At 38.0% G+C, this 15,160-nt stretch overlaps 1 protein-coding gene across 4 annotated transcripts in view; it reads right to left on the reverse strand.

The window, feature by feature from the left end:
- LOC134533951 (vascular endothelial growth factor receptor 1-like) overlaps nt 1-3,259 on the reverse strand; it is a 103,759-nt gene extending 100,500 nt beyond the window's left edge. For 2 of the 4 annotated variants that reach the window (XM_063371789.1, XM_063371786.1), the window contains exon 1: nt 3,063-3,259. In XM_063371789.1, coding sequence (XP_063227859.1) covers nt 3,063-3,144 — 82 coding nt within the window. In that variant the 5' untranslated portion in view covers nt 3,145-3,259. The remainder of the gene's footprint in view (nt 1-3,062) is intronic. The other 2 variants (XM_063371787.1, XM_063371788.1) reach the window with 1 other exon arrangement.
- Nucleotides 3,260-15,160: the final 11,901 nt, after the last annotated feature.

Genomic DNA, 15,160 nt, shown 5'->3' on the forward strand with positions numbered 1-15,160 from the left:
AACTGAAATAATTAAGTAAAATTACAGATAATTGTAAATTTGTACATCTACACGAAAGCTATTGTACCGCTACGAAAAAAATAAAATAAAATTGTTCGCCTACATATTGAGTGTTTGGATTCTATATCTGGTATTTATTCTTTGTGTTGTCCCTGTACCGCCAATGGTTAAAGTCATTCATCTACCGTTCCCGGAATAGCTTTCCAGTGTTAAATGAGCACATTAATAAGCACGATGCAACAAAATAAAGTCCGGATGTTAAATATTCAATTATCTATTACACGGATTAAAATATTTATGCTTTTAAAAAAACATTAACCAAAATTTTACAATTATGAGCCAATTATCGTTAGCACGACCAGAAATATTCATTTCTGGTTCCAAAAAAAAGTAGCTTCTTTTATATTAACAAAAATAACCATAAAATGTGTTGTATAAATTTACAATTTTTTTTTACTATTAAAAATATTTCTTGACAGCTGATTTCCAAAGGAATCATTTGTGAAAGTACAAAAAAACATTTTTTCTGTGTAGTACTTTTAAAGTCAGACCAAAATATAGTCTCCAGGTGCAGCAGTAGGGTTGGAGATGAATCTACTTCCGGACTTTTTAGGGGGAGTTTATTGTGTCTGTTTCCCAAAGCCGCCTTACATTAAGCTGCATGCTGGCGTGGGCCCGGTAGTGCAGTCTTCGCTGTGTAGTACTGTCCTCTATTGAATATTAATTGCTTCGTTTTTATCGTTCATTCATGTATTCTAGCTTAATACTTCCTGTGAAATTTTCTTTCTGTGAATTAGCGAGGTAAGTACCGTGACAACCATTGACCTTGGCCTGTTTGACGTACTAAGATAACATTTTACCAAGTATCTTTCGGGCTAATCAAACGGATTTCCAGTTTAAGCAAAAACGAAATTGATTTTTCGAGTATTTTTTAAAAAAAGCTCTTATTCTTGCTAAGAAAAAAAAAACTAGATTTGACAATTGGAACTGTACATTGAATTCCAAGTATATGAACAAATACTTTGTTGAATCTAATATTGGGGCTGATTTTTCTTCTAATAGGGGATTTTAAATAAATTTATGATATAACACTATTTAATTGTTTATAATTTTTTGCCAAACAAGTCCTTATTTAATGATTTTTATGAACTTAAAAACAAATTATCATGTCAGTCCCAGCATGCACTGAAATTAATTAATTACGTGGAATATAGTTTTGGATTAAACGTTCGTACGTCGTAAAGCTATTCATTTATTTTTTATTTTTAGTAAATTGCTTTCTCCCAAAAACTCTGAACAACCCAGGTTTCTTTAGTTTTGGATGAACCTATTTTTTTTTTATTTTATTGATTTAATCAATGATGTATAGAAGTAAAGAGTTTAAAGACAAAGGCTACACCCTAGACCTAGGCCTAGAGGGTGCGCCGCAACTCGCAGTGGACCACGCTGTGGGCGGCGAGCCCATGCACAGCCTCCGGCACGCCATCAAGAGCTCGGCGCTGGACGCACGTGCGGTGCGCGGGGCTTCACCAGAAACTACGCGATGTGAACACTGCTCGAGATATGTTAAGAGCGCGCCGAAAGTGGATGAGTGGTTCCGTCTCCGTACTTCCGTTTTTAAACTGTAATTTTTTTTAGAAGAGTGAAAACGGATTTCAAATGGAATTTCAGGTGAATTAAAAAATAATTTACAGATATTTGAAAGCACTTGAGGTTCTTGCATTGCACCGTCACATAATGTCATGATTACCGCTCAGATCTCGCAGCTGTCCTATGCAAGAGAAGCTGCGCGTCTGTCCACTAAAGAGGCGACACCGTGTTAGAAGCGCCAGCCCGCATAGTTCCAGGACTATGCGGGCCCCTAACACGTTTGCCCAAAAACAAAGTTTGCTCGTGAAGGCGATTGAATATACCGTTCGGTACCAAACGCTTTTAAGGGCAAACGATATGCACCAACGTATTTTACAAATACCTGAAATATACGCGTTTTCATTTCGCGATGGTCTAAATGATCAAACACTATAATCTTTGGCATTTTTTCCCCCAGCATCTACAGTTTTACGCAGTACAATACGTTAGGTAAGGAAATGAAAACCTCGAGGTAAAGCCGTCAGATCTTGGTTTCAGAGCGCGACGAGAAGGGCCGAAAGATTGAAGATTAAATATATATATTTTATATTGTATATATGCAATGGCAGTAGCCAGGATTTTGTAAAGGAGGGTGTGAGTGTTTTCAGTATAACGAATGTATCACTTTTATGAGTAAGTTTCCTTTATAATGTATTTGAAAGAGAATTAATGGTCACATTAATATCAAGGGAACAATGGTATATTAGAAAGCTTCTGGCCTGAAAAAAAAAATTAATTTTATTTAATTCTGTTCAATACTCTGTTCTTAAGTAAATAGTTCGATGGTTTCGTTAAAATACCTCATAAATACATACCTAGTGCTACGAAACACATGTCAAGCTTTGTTTGACGCATGTAAACCGGCAGTAGATAAAAGGCAAGTCGAGCTATAATGGGAAGGAAATAAATTATTGTAGCCCTCTGAGAATCACAATTATTAATCCTCCCGGATCAATATCTCTGTAACCTAATGTAGTTAAGATTGCCGTGATTTCTTAATTTGTCTTCTTTTTTTTTAATCCTGGAAGGGAGGGGTTCTGACCCCTAGGTCCTTCCCAGTGGCGGATCCAAGGGGGGGGGGGGGCACCAGGGGCATTTGTCTGCTACATTAATATTGCCGACAAAAATGATTGTTTCTGAAACCAATAAAATATTTTAATATAATCAATGAATTTCTTGTAGAATCATAATATCTGGTGGTTGGATGTTATGTGAAGCGTGAGTAGATTAAATACAAATTAAGTAATTTTGAGACATTTTTTCTCTGGCTATTCTGAAATCCTAGAGTGTCCCCCTCCGAGGTGAACCTCTGGATCCGCCACTGGCTCCTTCCACGTGACTGACTACCTCCCGGCCACGTGGACGCCGCACGCCTAGACAAAACAAACGCGGAAAAGAGAGTAGTAGGGCCGAGAAGTGGCCTCGGAACTCACCAGAGGCCAGCAGGCACGCCCACAGCAACACGCCGGCGCGAGCGACGACGTAGCGCTCCATGGCTGCGCGCGTCGCACACATACACACACACGCGCACAGTCACGTGCACACGTACGTTATCACGCCCGCATGTCCACCGCGGCAAGACTCACACGCCGCGTCACTGACCGGCTCGCTGACTCGTTCGAACTGAACTGATTGCGGTCGAGCGTTGGTAACGGCGAGGCCGCAGTTCCCGCAACTCCAGTTCCGGCACGGATCTCCCGTAACTATGGTACCTGCTTCACGATAACTATGGTGCGGTCGACAGTTACGGTACAAAATGATCTAACCCACCGCAAACATTTAAAAAATGGGTTTTAAAGTTTTTAAGCGTTGAATTTTCGTCGACAATCGTGCCCACATCATTAAAAATTCATAAAAATATAAATAAACTAATATATAATTTTACTATTATGGGTTTTCATTAAATTATTCATAAAAAATTATTTTCATAATGCTGTTAACGGCAAAATTTATTTCTAATTTTTATCATCTCAACTAGTTTTTAAGTTAAATAAAATCAAATATCCCAATGTTTAATTTAAAAGTTTTAAACCGACTGCAAATTTATAAGCTTTTACGAAATATGTCATCATTCATCATTTACGTTTGCGAAAACGAGTCACTTGGCCGATTGTCTATAAAAAAATCGGCCAACCCAAACGCAGCCTTGGCTAAGACCTTATTTTCCATTTTTCTTTATTGTAACAATTATTACTTTCAAGCAAATACTAAAGAGATTTGAAGTATTGGTTCGAAGTTCTAACAATTAGGTGGTGGTCTATAGCGTACGCAGAATTTTATTCCGCCCATTGTTGTGAAGGAAAATAAAGGGGGGAGGGGGGGGGAGCTGCAAGGCAATCGCCCCGGGCCCCGCGCCAGTGATTTTCATTTTTGTTTTACTTGTATGTCTAATTTTCAGTTAAAAGTATTGGCATTAGTGGGAAAATGAAATATAAAATTTTATTTCATTTAAGACTGGTCAATACAAATAACAATTGACATTTTCGTATTAGAGAAACTTTTAAATATTTCATTTCCAAGTTTAAATACGCGATTCCACCGGGATTTGGTCGCAAGCATTTATAAAACAGAGTCGAGGATAATTTCTCAGGAAAGACTATTAAAATTTATTTTGTTAAATGAGCAAAACCATCGTCGTTACTGCAGTTCCAAGTTAGAAGTTTGAAGGAGTTAATTTTTCAAAATTTCCATTCCAGAGGTGGGCCTCCATAAAAGTAAATATAGGAAGTCCAGGGCCCCGCAAAGTCCAGGGCCATCGCTTGGTGAGGGGGGAGGGAGAGAGAGAGAGAGAGAGAGAGAGCTTTTCGTGCAGAAATAAATGTGGAACCCTGCCAGATTCCATGCAAAAGTAATGGAGCAAAATTATCAGTTTACCCCTTTGTTTTTACGTCTGCAGAGACTTTATGAGTCTTAACACATAAAAATAACATTATAAAAGTAAGTTCATGTATTTTTAGCGAGAATATTTCCAGACCAGGATGTGTGTTAGTACATTTGTAGCAGCGTCTGTGTTTCGTGGTTGGCAGTGTTTATTTAAGGTACATGTCTACTGTCAACACACCAATCACAGCCATCCAGTGCAAAGGCAAACGCATCCTGAATGGCCCCGGCCAAATAAGGAAATGGTTTCTTTTGCAGACAGCCGCCAATTGCAAGGGAACAATCGCTAGCACGCAAGGGCGCCCATACCCGGGGGCAGGAAAAAAAAATAGTGTAATCAGGTGTTTTACTTTAAAGAAAATTATTTAAATTCGGTATTATGTAGAAGTGGTTCAACACGAAGATATTATTGTACGAGATATCGTATTTTTACATGTCTACTTCATTTTTTATGTTAGTTCAAGCATTAGTTTCTGCTGCTGCGATATAAGATGTGCACAGGGAGAAAATGCGGGCAAGCTCAACTCCCGTGGCGAGTCATTCCCCTTCGTAATCCGCGATAACACAAACAACAGATTTAGACCAGTCAGAGTTAGACGATGCAACAGTTGACATGTGCTTGCAGACGGCGAAATGTTTTGCTACTTTTTCGTCATAATAATGTGTATGTTCACAAATAACATCTCAAAACAGAGATTTTTCAATAGTCTTTAGGTCTACAGTTTTATGCATCTGGTCTAGATTTAGTTTAGTGTATAGTCAGTCAGTATAAATAACTTAAGTGTAAATAAATCAGTGAAAAGTGTAAAGATAAAAATCATTGTTATTATGTAGTGTTTCTTAGTTTTCCTCATTCGTCACATCCGCTCAGAATATTCACAATTTTTAAGGTAAGCTTACACCATTAAAGTTACTCAAATAAGAATTATTGTTCAGAAAAGTCTACAACGTAAAATTTATGTTGGAATTTTGAATTTAGAGGAAAACCTTTTTTTCCCTTCAAAAGTGTTTAAAAGGATAAGTATTCCGCTACCTTCAGTAGACTCGGAAGCAATTCACACTGTAATCCCGATTTTACGTACGCTCACGGTCGCTTGGATTGCATTCGTAAAATCTTTATCTTCATAAAATTTTAAACACCCCACCCCCTGAAGATACATGTTATAATTTATTGAACGGAATATATATAATATTAAATAGTAAAAACAATGACTGCCGTCTGCCCTCTGCCCTCCCCTGCGTTCCCTTTTTTTTAACATTTCATAACTTGCCTCATTGCACGAGTGATATAAACCTCACAGCGACTAACTACAGTTGCACCACGCATTGCATCATGTTAACTTTTGTGTGGCGACAGATACATCAATACTGACCTGCTAGAAAATTTTCAAAAGCAGAGAGAAAACAATGACGAATTTAAAACCATTTTCGAGGCAGTAAAAGAAGATTTTAATGAGCTTGACATAGATATAAAAATCCCAATATTGGCTGGAAGTCAGACCCACAGATGTAACGTGAATGTCCAGTGCTCATCACCTGAAGACTATTTCAAAGTTGCAATTTACAATCCGTACATGGATTCTATAATTATGTCACTTACTACAAGATTTGAAAGAGATAAAGGCATACCTTTCAAAGGTGGAATTCTTCACCCACATTTGATGAAAAAGGAGACGAAAGAAGATTTCATGAGAGACATAAAAAGTTTGCAAAAGTTATATCAAATCGACAACTTGGAAGCAGAATGGTTGACGTCTGGACGAATAAGGAATGTTTGGAAAAAACATAGCTCCATGATATACTTTCAGAAACAATGTTTTACCCAGCAGTAAGGAGACTGCTTATATTCTACCAAACCATACCCCCTCCCCCCCACAACTTGCACAATAGAGCGTTCTTTCAGCACTCTGCGTAAAGTGAAGACGTGGCTGAGAAGTACTACTGGCGAGGACCGTCTGTCCAGCTTGTGCCTTCTAAGTGTCCACAGGAAAAGAGTGAAAAACCCTGGTTTCGAGGACAAAGTGCTTGACTTGTTCGGCAAGATGAAAATAAATTTACAGTTTGCTTTTTCAGATAAATATTAGAGTCAAATCCGTAATCAAACTCATATCTTAAAATTTGCTTTTTATGTCAATACCAGTTAAAAATCGTGTGATGTGTGCATTTTTAATTGGTTTTCTGTATTACATTATGAAGGTAGAAAATCATAAGATACTGAAAACTAAATTGCTATACTTTATTCCTACTTAACAATTCTGTTAACTTAAATTAGGTTAATCCTCTATAATTGCGTTTAGACACTGATAAGAAATTCCTCTTTTTTTTATCTTTGCTTGTTTTATAAAATGTTCATATTTTATAAATAACCCATTGAAATTCATTTGTTAAACAATACATTTAATTATTATAAGAAGATTAACTTGTAAGAAAGTTAATGATTGGCTAGCATATCCAGCGAATAGCGATAGCTAGGACATTCAGCTTATGTTTTGTGTTTTGACATCTGATAGTAGTTTAAATAGCAAAGGAAAAGTACATTCTGTAGAACGAAGGAGTATTCGTTCTACCACGGTTTTTTTAGAGACATCGTTATTACCTACTTCTGATTATCCACGAGATATCAATTTTGCAAGATTTTATTATAGTTTCGACTGACATTCAAGTTTTTACTAATATAGCAATGTGGCATAAGTAGTATTAATGAATTAGATTATTGTGACATCAAATTTGAATCATCGTAGGCGATAAACTGCAACCACGATAGGGTTTATTCACGACATATTGCTTGCTTTGAAACGAACTATCAAATTTTCACGACGGAAACGAATGAAACCAGTCAACTAAGTTTACAGCCTGCAAGACTGATTACTGACGCTGTTCAACGTGCTGTAATGCCAGCGATCAACATTTTTGACTGAAGAGAACCGAGCTGAGGAGAAGAATTTCTGCAAGTTCATATCAAAACCGCTCCAGCCGGAAGGAAGGAAAGCCAACGGTTGACCGGCAGTGGCGATATAGAAGCAGTTGAGGGCACCGTGTTTCACACAGAACTTCGAAGTCGACCATTGGAGCGTACCGAACAAGACCTTTCCCACTGCGAGTAAGGATGCAGCGGCAGTGAGCAGCCATAGTTCCCGGACCACGCACAGCTGTGTTGCAGAGCCAGAGGTCATCTGTGTCGTCATACTTTCGCATGTACTGACGGAGGTTGGTTGTCGTCGTTGAACAATTTTCGAGAGTCCCTTGAACTATCGATTATCAAGTACCTAAATAATTTTCTTTTCATATAATCTGAGATCACACTAATTTTCCAGAAATTCATCTTCAATTTAATTTTATTGTGAATAAATTTTGGCATGAACTAAATTTTAATTTGTTCTAACTATAATGTTGATTTTGTGTCTGATCAGATGGAATTAGAAGTTGATGTTTGATTAATAACTTAACTTTGCAATTTACTTTTGAGAATTTACCTTGTCCCTTAAGTGTAGTTCATATCCAGTGGTCCAATTTGCTGACACCATTGAGCAAAAATAGCCGTAAGCACTGTTTAAAGGCACTCATTGATAACATGATTTGAGCTGATAATATTAAATTGAGTTTGAAGTTACATGATTTGAAACAATTCCTTGTGATAGTAACTTATATCTTATTTGAATATTGTAAACAGATTTCACATTTGTAATTTGAAGCTTTACTATCACTAAATAAACTTATAGTCCTCGACTACTGAATCCATCTGTGCTAATTATAAATGATAAGCAATTATGATTCATATCGAAACATACTAATATTAATTTAACTGTGAAGGAGGGAATATTTTGTGTGGTACAATACCGCCGTGGTAAAGGTAAACAACAGTTGAAAATAAAAATAAAAATTGTTTGAATCAATTTTTGACTATAATTATAAGCGTAGTTTAGGCGTTACATTTAAAAACAACTTTTCTTACTGTGACAACATATTTAAATCGTTTCTCTCCCAAAGTTAAATCTTTTGACCAACACGTTTTAAACTTTATAATTATTTTAATTTAATTTGTACATGACATTTATTTAGGGGTAAAGAGAGCAATTAGTTGAAGTACTGTATTCTTGATATTCGTGTACCCGAGACGCTGCAAAAATATAAGGACTGTATTCCTGCATTTGTGTTGCTAAAAATTCACTTGTTTCAATATAATAGTTAGTATTTAATTAATAAAGTAGCCAATAAAGTGTTTTATGGCGAATGAGTACTGTGGTCTAGTATTTTAGTAACAGGACAAAAATTTTTAACAGGGTCAGAACTGGAACTATTTAATGGCTAGTAACAAGCCGCAGGTAGTCTTCCCCCCCCCCCTACTAATTATCATATGGGCGCCCTTACTAGCCCGGGCATACCTTATTGCAGTCTCATGAGCGATCAAATTATTTCGCGAAAAATACATGCCCCTTTTATTATCTTCCAAGATGAGTAACAACACCGTCTCCAACGACTATAATCCCGTATGTTAATTGATACTCGTATATGACACTGCGGATGTCATCCGTCTTTTCCAAGTACTTCACCCAAATAAAATACTTGTGGTTTACTTACCAGGATATTGGCCTATGTGCGTGACGTAACTCTGGTACGCGGTGCCGTATCTACAGCGGTGACAGCTTTGGAATTCTCGAGCGCACTCAAGGCGCGGTCTTCCCCCCTCTACCGCACACTTGTTTCATGCAAATCAAGGCGAACGGCTAGATGACGATAACATTTTAGCTCCTCGACGGTCGGCGCTCATCGTACTTGGTGAACGAGCCACTGCAGTTACGCCCTTAGTTTTTACTTTATTGCTTTTCTCGTGTAACCTGAAAAGCCAGATATAAAGGCCTACAAGTTTTAGATTAGTGGTGTAGGAAGGAGGAATAGGGAAGGGGAGAGGAAAAAAGCACGAACTGTAAAATGAAGAAGGTTCACTTATACACGTGGAAAAAAATAAGAAGCCAAAAGTATTTAAACATTTTACAGTCCACATTACATAAAACCCTAATAACATAATATATATTTTTTTAAATTTAGAACATTTATAAACGAAACATTTAGACCTAATTATTAACATCTAAACTTGCTAACATTCCAATATGACAGTTGGTCATAATGTGCAATTGTCTCGTGACTAGTGACTAGAGACCGGAAAAATTCGCGGATTTCTTTCGAGACAGGCTGGAATCCAAACTCGTTTAGCTTAATGCTGCGTCAGTGATTGGACCGCAATTTACCTGAGGGACTCTGAGCCAATGGCAAACACTCAACAAAAGAAGTATTGAATCATAAGAATCGCAGTAAACAGGTGTCCTGAGTCGGTAGCCAATGACCAGGTGATAGTTGCCCGAGTACATAGAGAATCGTGGAGTCTATCCTAGTGGTCATTGAAACAGCGAATTTTTCCAGTCCCTACTAATGACGAACCTTCCAGTAGGTAATAGTAGCTGGTTGAAACCAACGAATGGTTCCGTTGCTTTTATAACAAAGTTCACTAGAGTGTACGCAGGGGTCTCCAAACTAGGGCCCACGGGGCAACACCGGCCCGCCATAGTTGTGCAGTATGTTGGTACGATGAGCTAGCTAGGTCTTGGCTCTTGGGACTTAATGGAGGAGTCAGTGCGGCCCTTAGGCTAACATGTTTGGAGACCCTGGGCGTATAGCACAAGCATTGTTTCTACCGGGAGCAGCAAATGATTGCAAAACAAACTATCTCTATTTTGATGTGATAAAAAAATTATAATTAAAACATGGATGGGTAACCGCCACGCGCGCTGGAAGTGAAACTTCACCGGTAAGAGGTAGGCCTATAGTAAATTTTTGGGGTTCTCTGATTTTTCGAAACACGCGTAATTATTCGTTAAAAATAGACCTTTATTTTCTAGTGTCTGTCAATGTTTTCAGTGGAATCTAATAATGAATTAATTGGGTTAATGATATCTAAAATAAGATACATAACCGTATTTAAATGTCTATACAAATTGTCACAATTCTGACATCTAATACAACCTTAAATTTGAGTGTTTAGAGTTGCGAATTACGAGTTGCGAAAGTATGCAAAAGTATGAGAAAGTATGTAAAAATTCACAAAAGCAACGGAAAGTATAAGAAATCATGCGCTGATTCTGTCATCTGTAACCGGTTGTAAAGATGTTTCAATTCAAAACTTTTTTTTTAGCCCCACTCCATAGAGCGATATTCGTTACTTACGTTACACGCGTTAACTCCATTACAGTGAGAGGACCTGTGTGTCGCAACTCCCTTGAAACCTTTAAATTTAATGCAAATCTCAACACGTACGCAAGTACTCTTTGCAGTCGTGACCAGGACGAAAACCTACAAAGGATGTTAAGAATGTTCGGTATACACTGACCAACCAATGAGACTAGCGTGATTGCCTTCAACTCCTCTTTACCTTCCTCTGAACTGGTATATCCTTGACTGGGCCATAAATCCACCTCTGCTGTCAACCAACTTGGCCCAGTCCACCAAAGTGGGTGTGTTAGAAGCTCCTTGGGTGAGAGTCCTCTTGATGCACAGTCTGCAGCATTTTCAGCAGAGGAAACATGTCTCCAGTGAACCGGAACCTTGCTCTCCTGAATACGAGAAACTCTGTTCGCCACAAATGTTTTCAGCCGATGTGGCGGAATCTTAATCCAAGCAAGCACTACGGTCGAGTCACACCATGCATAAATGCAACTTATATGGATTCGCTCAGACAGTGTTGTGATCAGTGATTCAATCAATTTGATAAGCAAGAGTGCAGCCTGCAATTCAAGTCGATCCCGTTATTACTCTACCGGCTGTAAAAATGTTCACTTCTAAACTTACTTTAAGCTTATATGTCGCAGGCATACAGGCTATCTAAGAAGAACTGTGAAATTGGAACATTTCTAATTTTAATTTTTATACGCAAGAGTTAAGAATAGGCTAATATAGCTGGATTATTTATATTTTTGATGAATCATAAAAATAGGAAAGGTCATTTTTTTCAGCATTTTATTTATGCTAAACCGTGACGAGAGTAATAACTTAATTTCCAATAAATTCAAAATAATACTTCCATTAAAACTAGTTTGCAAGCTAAGATTTATATCCGTCCTGGTTTTCTTCGGCACACAAATGCTCACCTATCACATATGTTCTTAATTATGATCATAATTTCTTGGCAACTCGTTACCAAAGGAATCCTTTGAAAACTTACAAACAACTACATTTCCGTGGATTAGGCTATAGCCGATATTTTCCCCAGCGTTCCTACACTGTATCTATGTCTCCAAGACGTCCAAAAAATATTCTTGGTTGCGTTACAAGTGAAACTTTGCATGCTGATAGTCAGCTAGCTAACGGCACTGCAAGTCGTGTGTAAATTTTTAACTTTAAAATTAATATGAAACTGACAAATTCAGTTCCTAGTAGTGTTAAGAGGCTTCAGATTAACGTGTGTAAGGTGCAATTGACGCATCCGTAGCAACAAGACCTCGCCACACCCCATTGCTCGGTGTGGCATTGCTAATGCACCACACTCGTGTGATGAGGGTCATGGGATCGATCCCAAAATCCTCGTGACTCAAACTTATGAGTGCCGAGTCGGCACCCAAGTGGTTCGGAGCCTACTATGACAAGAACATACAATTGGTGCCCAAAATATTCCTTTGGAAACCAGTTGCCAAGAAATAGTTTGTAATGCTATAATAAAGATATTGAAACTTTGTACATCATGTGGCTGTGTTTTTTTTTGCTTGTATGAAATACGTTTTCCGAGATAATATCGAGTTTTATACTTTTTAAGTGGTGTTTCAGTAATGCATAACTTGTTTAATCCAATGAAAAGTTAATCGAATATTCAATAATTTGTATTTATTTTGTTTTATTATGCTTATTTATGTGCACAGTTCATACTGGAAAGCTATTCAGAGAACGGTTTACCAATAATTTACTTTGACTACTGGAGGTACAGGGACAACCCAGTATTATGCGAACACTATTTTTTTTTTTTAGTGATACAGTTGTTTTCATGTAAATGTACAAATTTACAAATATTAGCATTTCTGTTCAATTTTATTACAAATCATTATATTGAAAAACTTTATTATGTATAAATGTTTTGGAGAAATTAGTACCATGGAACATTTAAGTAAAATATTTGTTTGGTAATATATATTTTTAATGAACATATTTCATAAAAAAAATTAAACAATAACACCGAAATCACAGTGATGTAAGTTGACACAACTGTTTTCTTGGCGGGTACACTTCCCGCAACGCTCCCGTGGAAGAGTTTTGGGCTGGGATCGAACCAGCGACCACGCGAGGGGAGATAGTCAGCGACGACGACATCCAGCGACTGAACTCGGCGTCCGAGAAACCATCGACTCCCTTGCTGCTGGGTGCGGTCGCGTACGACGCAAGTAGTTTTTTTGTCAGGAAGGGGATGAAGAAGGGAGTGGGGAGAAAGAGAGAGAGAGAGAGAGAGAGAGAGAGAGAGAGAGAGAGAGACCCCGGCCTGCGACGCGCGGGACGCCAGGCGCTCCCAGAGGGACCCTGCATCCCGGAGGAAGCTCGCTTATCGTCTTCCTCCCGGCCGGCCGCAGTGCTGTGGGGGAACTCCACTTCCAGAGCGCTGGCTGGCGCGGGGGCTCCCAGACATCCCCCCCACCCCCCCCCCCACCCTCTCCTTCCGTCATACGGAAACGGATCACGTAAAACAGTTTTTTCCACTATAGCATCGCACACGGATACGGGCCAGTACGGATGAGCTCTTCCGCTCGACCATTATAGAAGCCGAGCGCGCTTTGATGCGGTGGTAGCCAATGTTCGTTTATGTTCTAAATGCGTTACAAATTGTTTCCATCACAATAATATCTAGTGTTCTATTATTACTTTGTCGTTTATTTTTTTAAAATTATTTACGTAAATTCTACCCGTGCATATTAAAATTTTGTAACCCTGAAATACAATCCCATTGGTTGCCATTTGTTACGTTTCCGTGCGTAAGCATTCAAAGGACTTGTATTACGGCCTTTGTCTTAATTTCTCCACCATATGATGACGTGGTTACCGCTCAGCTCTCACAGTCACCCTACGCACGTCAGTCAGAGGCGATACCGCGCTAGAAGCACCAATAGATCTTACCATTCCACCTGACTAACACGCCTGACTAGGCGGGCCAATGGCGGCTCAGTGGTTGGGCCGGGTAGGCCTAGGTGTCTGCCCAACATTTTCAAAATTGAAAATTGGAAATAAGACTTTTTATAAAAATACTCAATTCATTAAACGTTATTAAACGTTAGGTTTATTTTGAGCAGTGCAGGTGGCAATGAAATGAAACTGTACATTCGCCTGCAGATCTGTAACATTTTACACTAACGCACGTGTTGTGTTGTAATATTCACCTTATATCAACACAAGTTTAATCCCAACAAGTAATTTTGTGGTCTTTATAGGTATTAAAGTGTGTTTTGTTGACATACAATCAAACGTTTATAATAATATAATTCTTATGATTAATGCATTATGAATATTAGACTTCAAAGATAAATAAATTACCCTCAGAAAGTCGCAAAACTTACTATTTTGTATATGAATTTTAAAAATTTCCCAGACCCCACCACTGTTCATGGTGGCCAGCAGAACCCCTCCCCCCCCCCTCCCCTACCACCCCATACCTAAACCTAAAAATGCCCTTGAAAACACCCGTTTTAGCCTCTTTTTTTTTACTGTCCAAAAAATACGCGTTAAAGACAAAACAATGAAACGAAACTTTTATAGGCAAGTGCAATGGCTGTTATATGCTATTCGTAATATGAAATTTTTTTAAAAAATCTTGACCGATTTGTAAATGGCGCGCTTTGATCGCCTTTTGGCGACTTTGCCAAGCGTTCACCTTATCTGCAGGTGGTGCCCTCAGTACGAACATTGATAGCTACATACGAACCAATATGAGCCTCGTCCCAATCATCCCTAAAACTAACACGAACCCACAAACTATAATGTCTAAATTTAATTGTTATTACATTATACATTTTTTTAATTTTTATATTAATTTAAAATTTGTCAATCTTTGTTAACAGTTACTTCATAAATAATCATAAATAAACATGAGGTGATAGAAAGGAAGAGGTAAAGAAATGAACATATAGAAAGAAACAGTAGGTCACTATGCTTAAATTTTCAGTGCACTTAGTTATTTACTTAAGTAAACAGTAGCTTTTTCCTCTCGCCACTGTGTGTGATTTTTACTTTTAATTTTTCTGGAATTAAGTTGATGTACAGAAATTCAGTGTGTACTGCAAAGCTCGTTAGTGTAGACGTATAAACTTGTATTTACCAAATGTAGGGAAATATGCATAAAAATAATAAGCAATTTTAAATGTTTTAATCAACGAGATTTATAGCTCCTCGGCTATTTGCAGTGTAAATCCCTACACTCTTTGTGTAGGTCTCTATGAACACAAACTTTGATCAGAATTATTATTATGGTCTCTTTAGAAATGTCGATGTGTGTCGAGGTGTGATTTCTAGAACACCCAGTGAGATCCTGTCTGTCGGACATACGAGAACACAGCGGCCGAGTTCTTATCCACCCACAAAAGCAAAATATTTGGATCCAAGGATACATAAAGTGGTTGAAGTAATCTTG

The sequence above is a fragment of the Bacillus rossius genome, chromosome 7 (genome assembly GCF_032445375.1).
Source record: "Bacillus rossius redtenbacheri isolate Brsri chromosome 7, Brsri_v3, whole genome shotgun sequence".
NCBI classification, from domain to species: Eukaryota; Metazoa; Arthropoda; class Insecta; order Phasmatodea; family Bacillidae; genus Bacillus; species Bacillus rossius.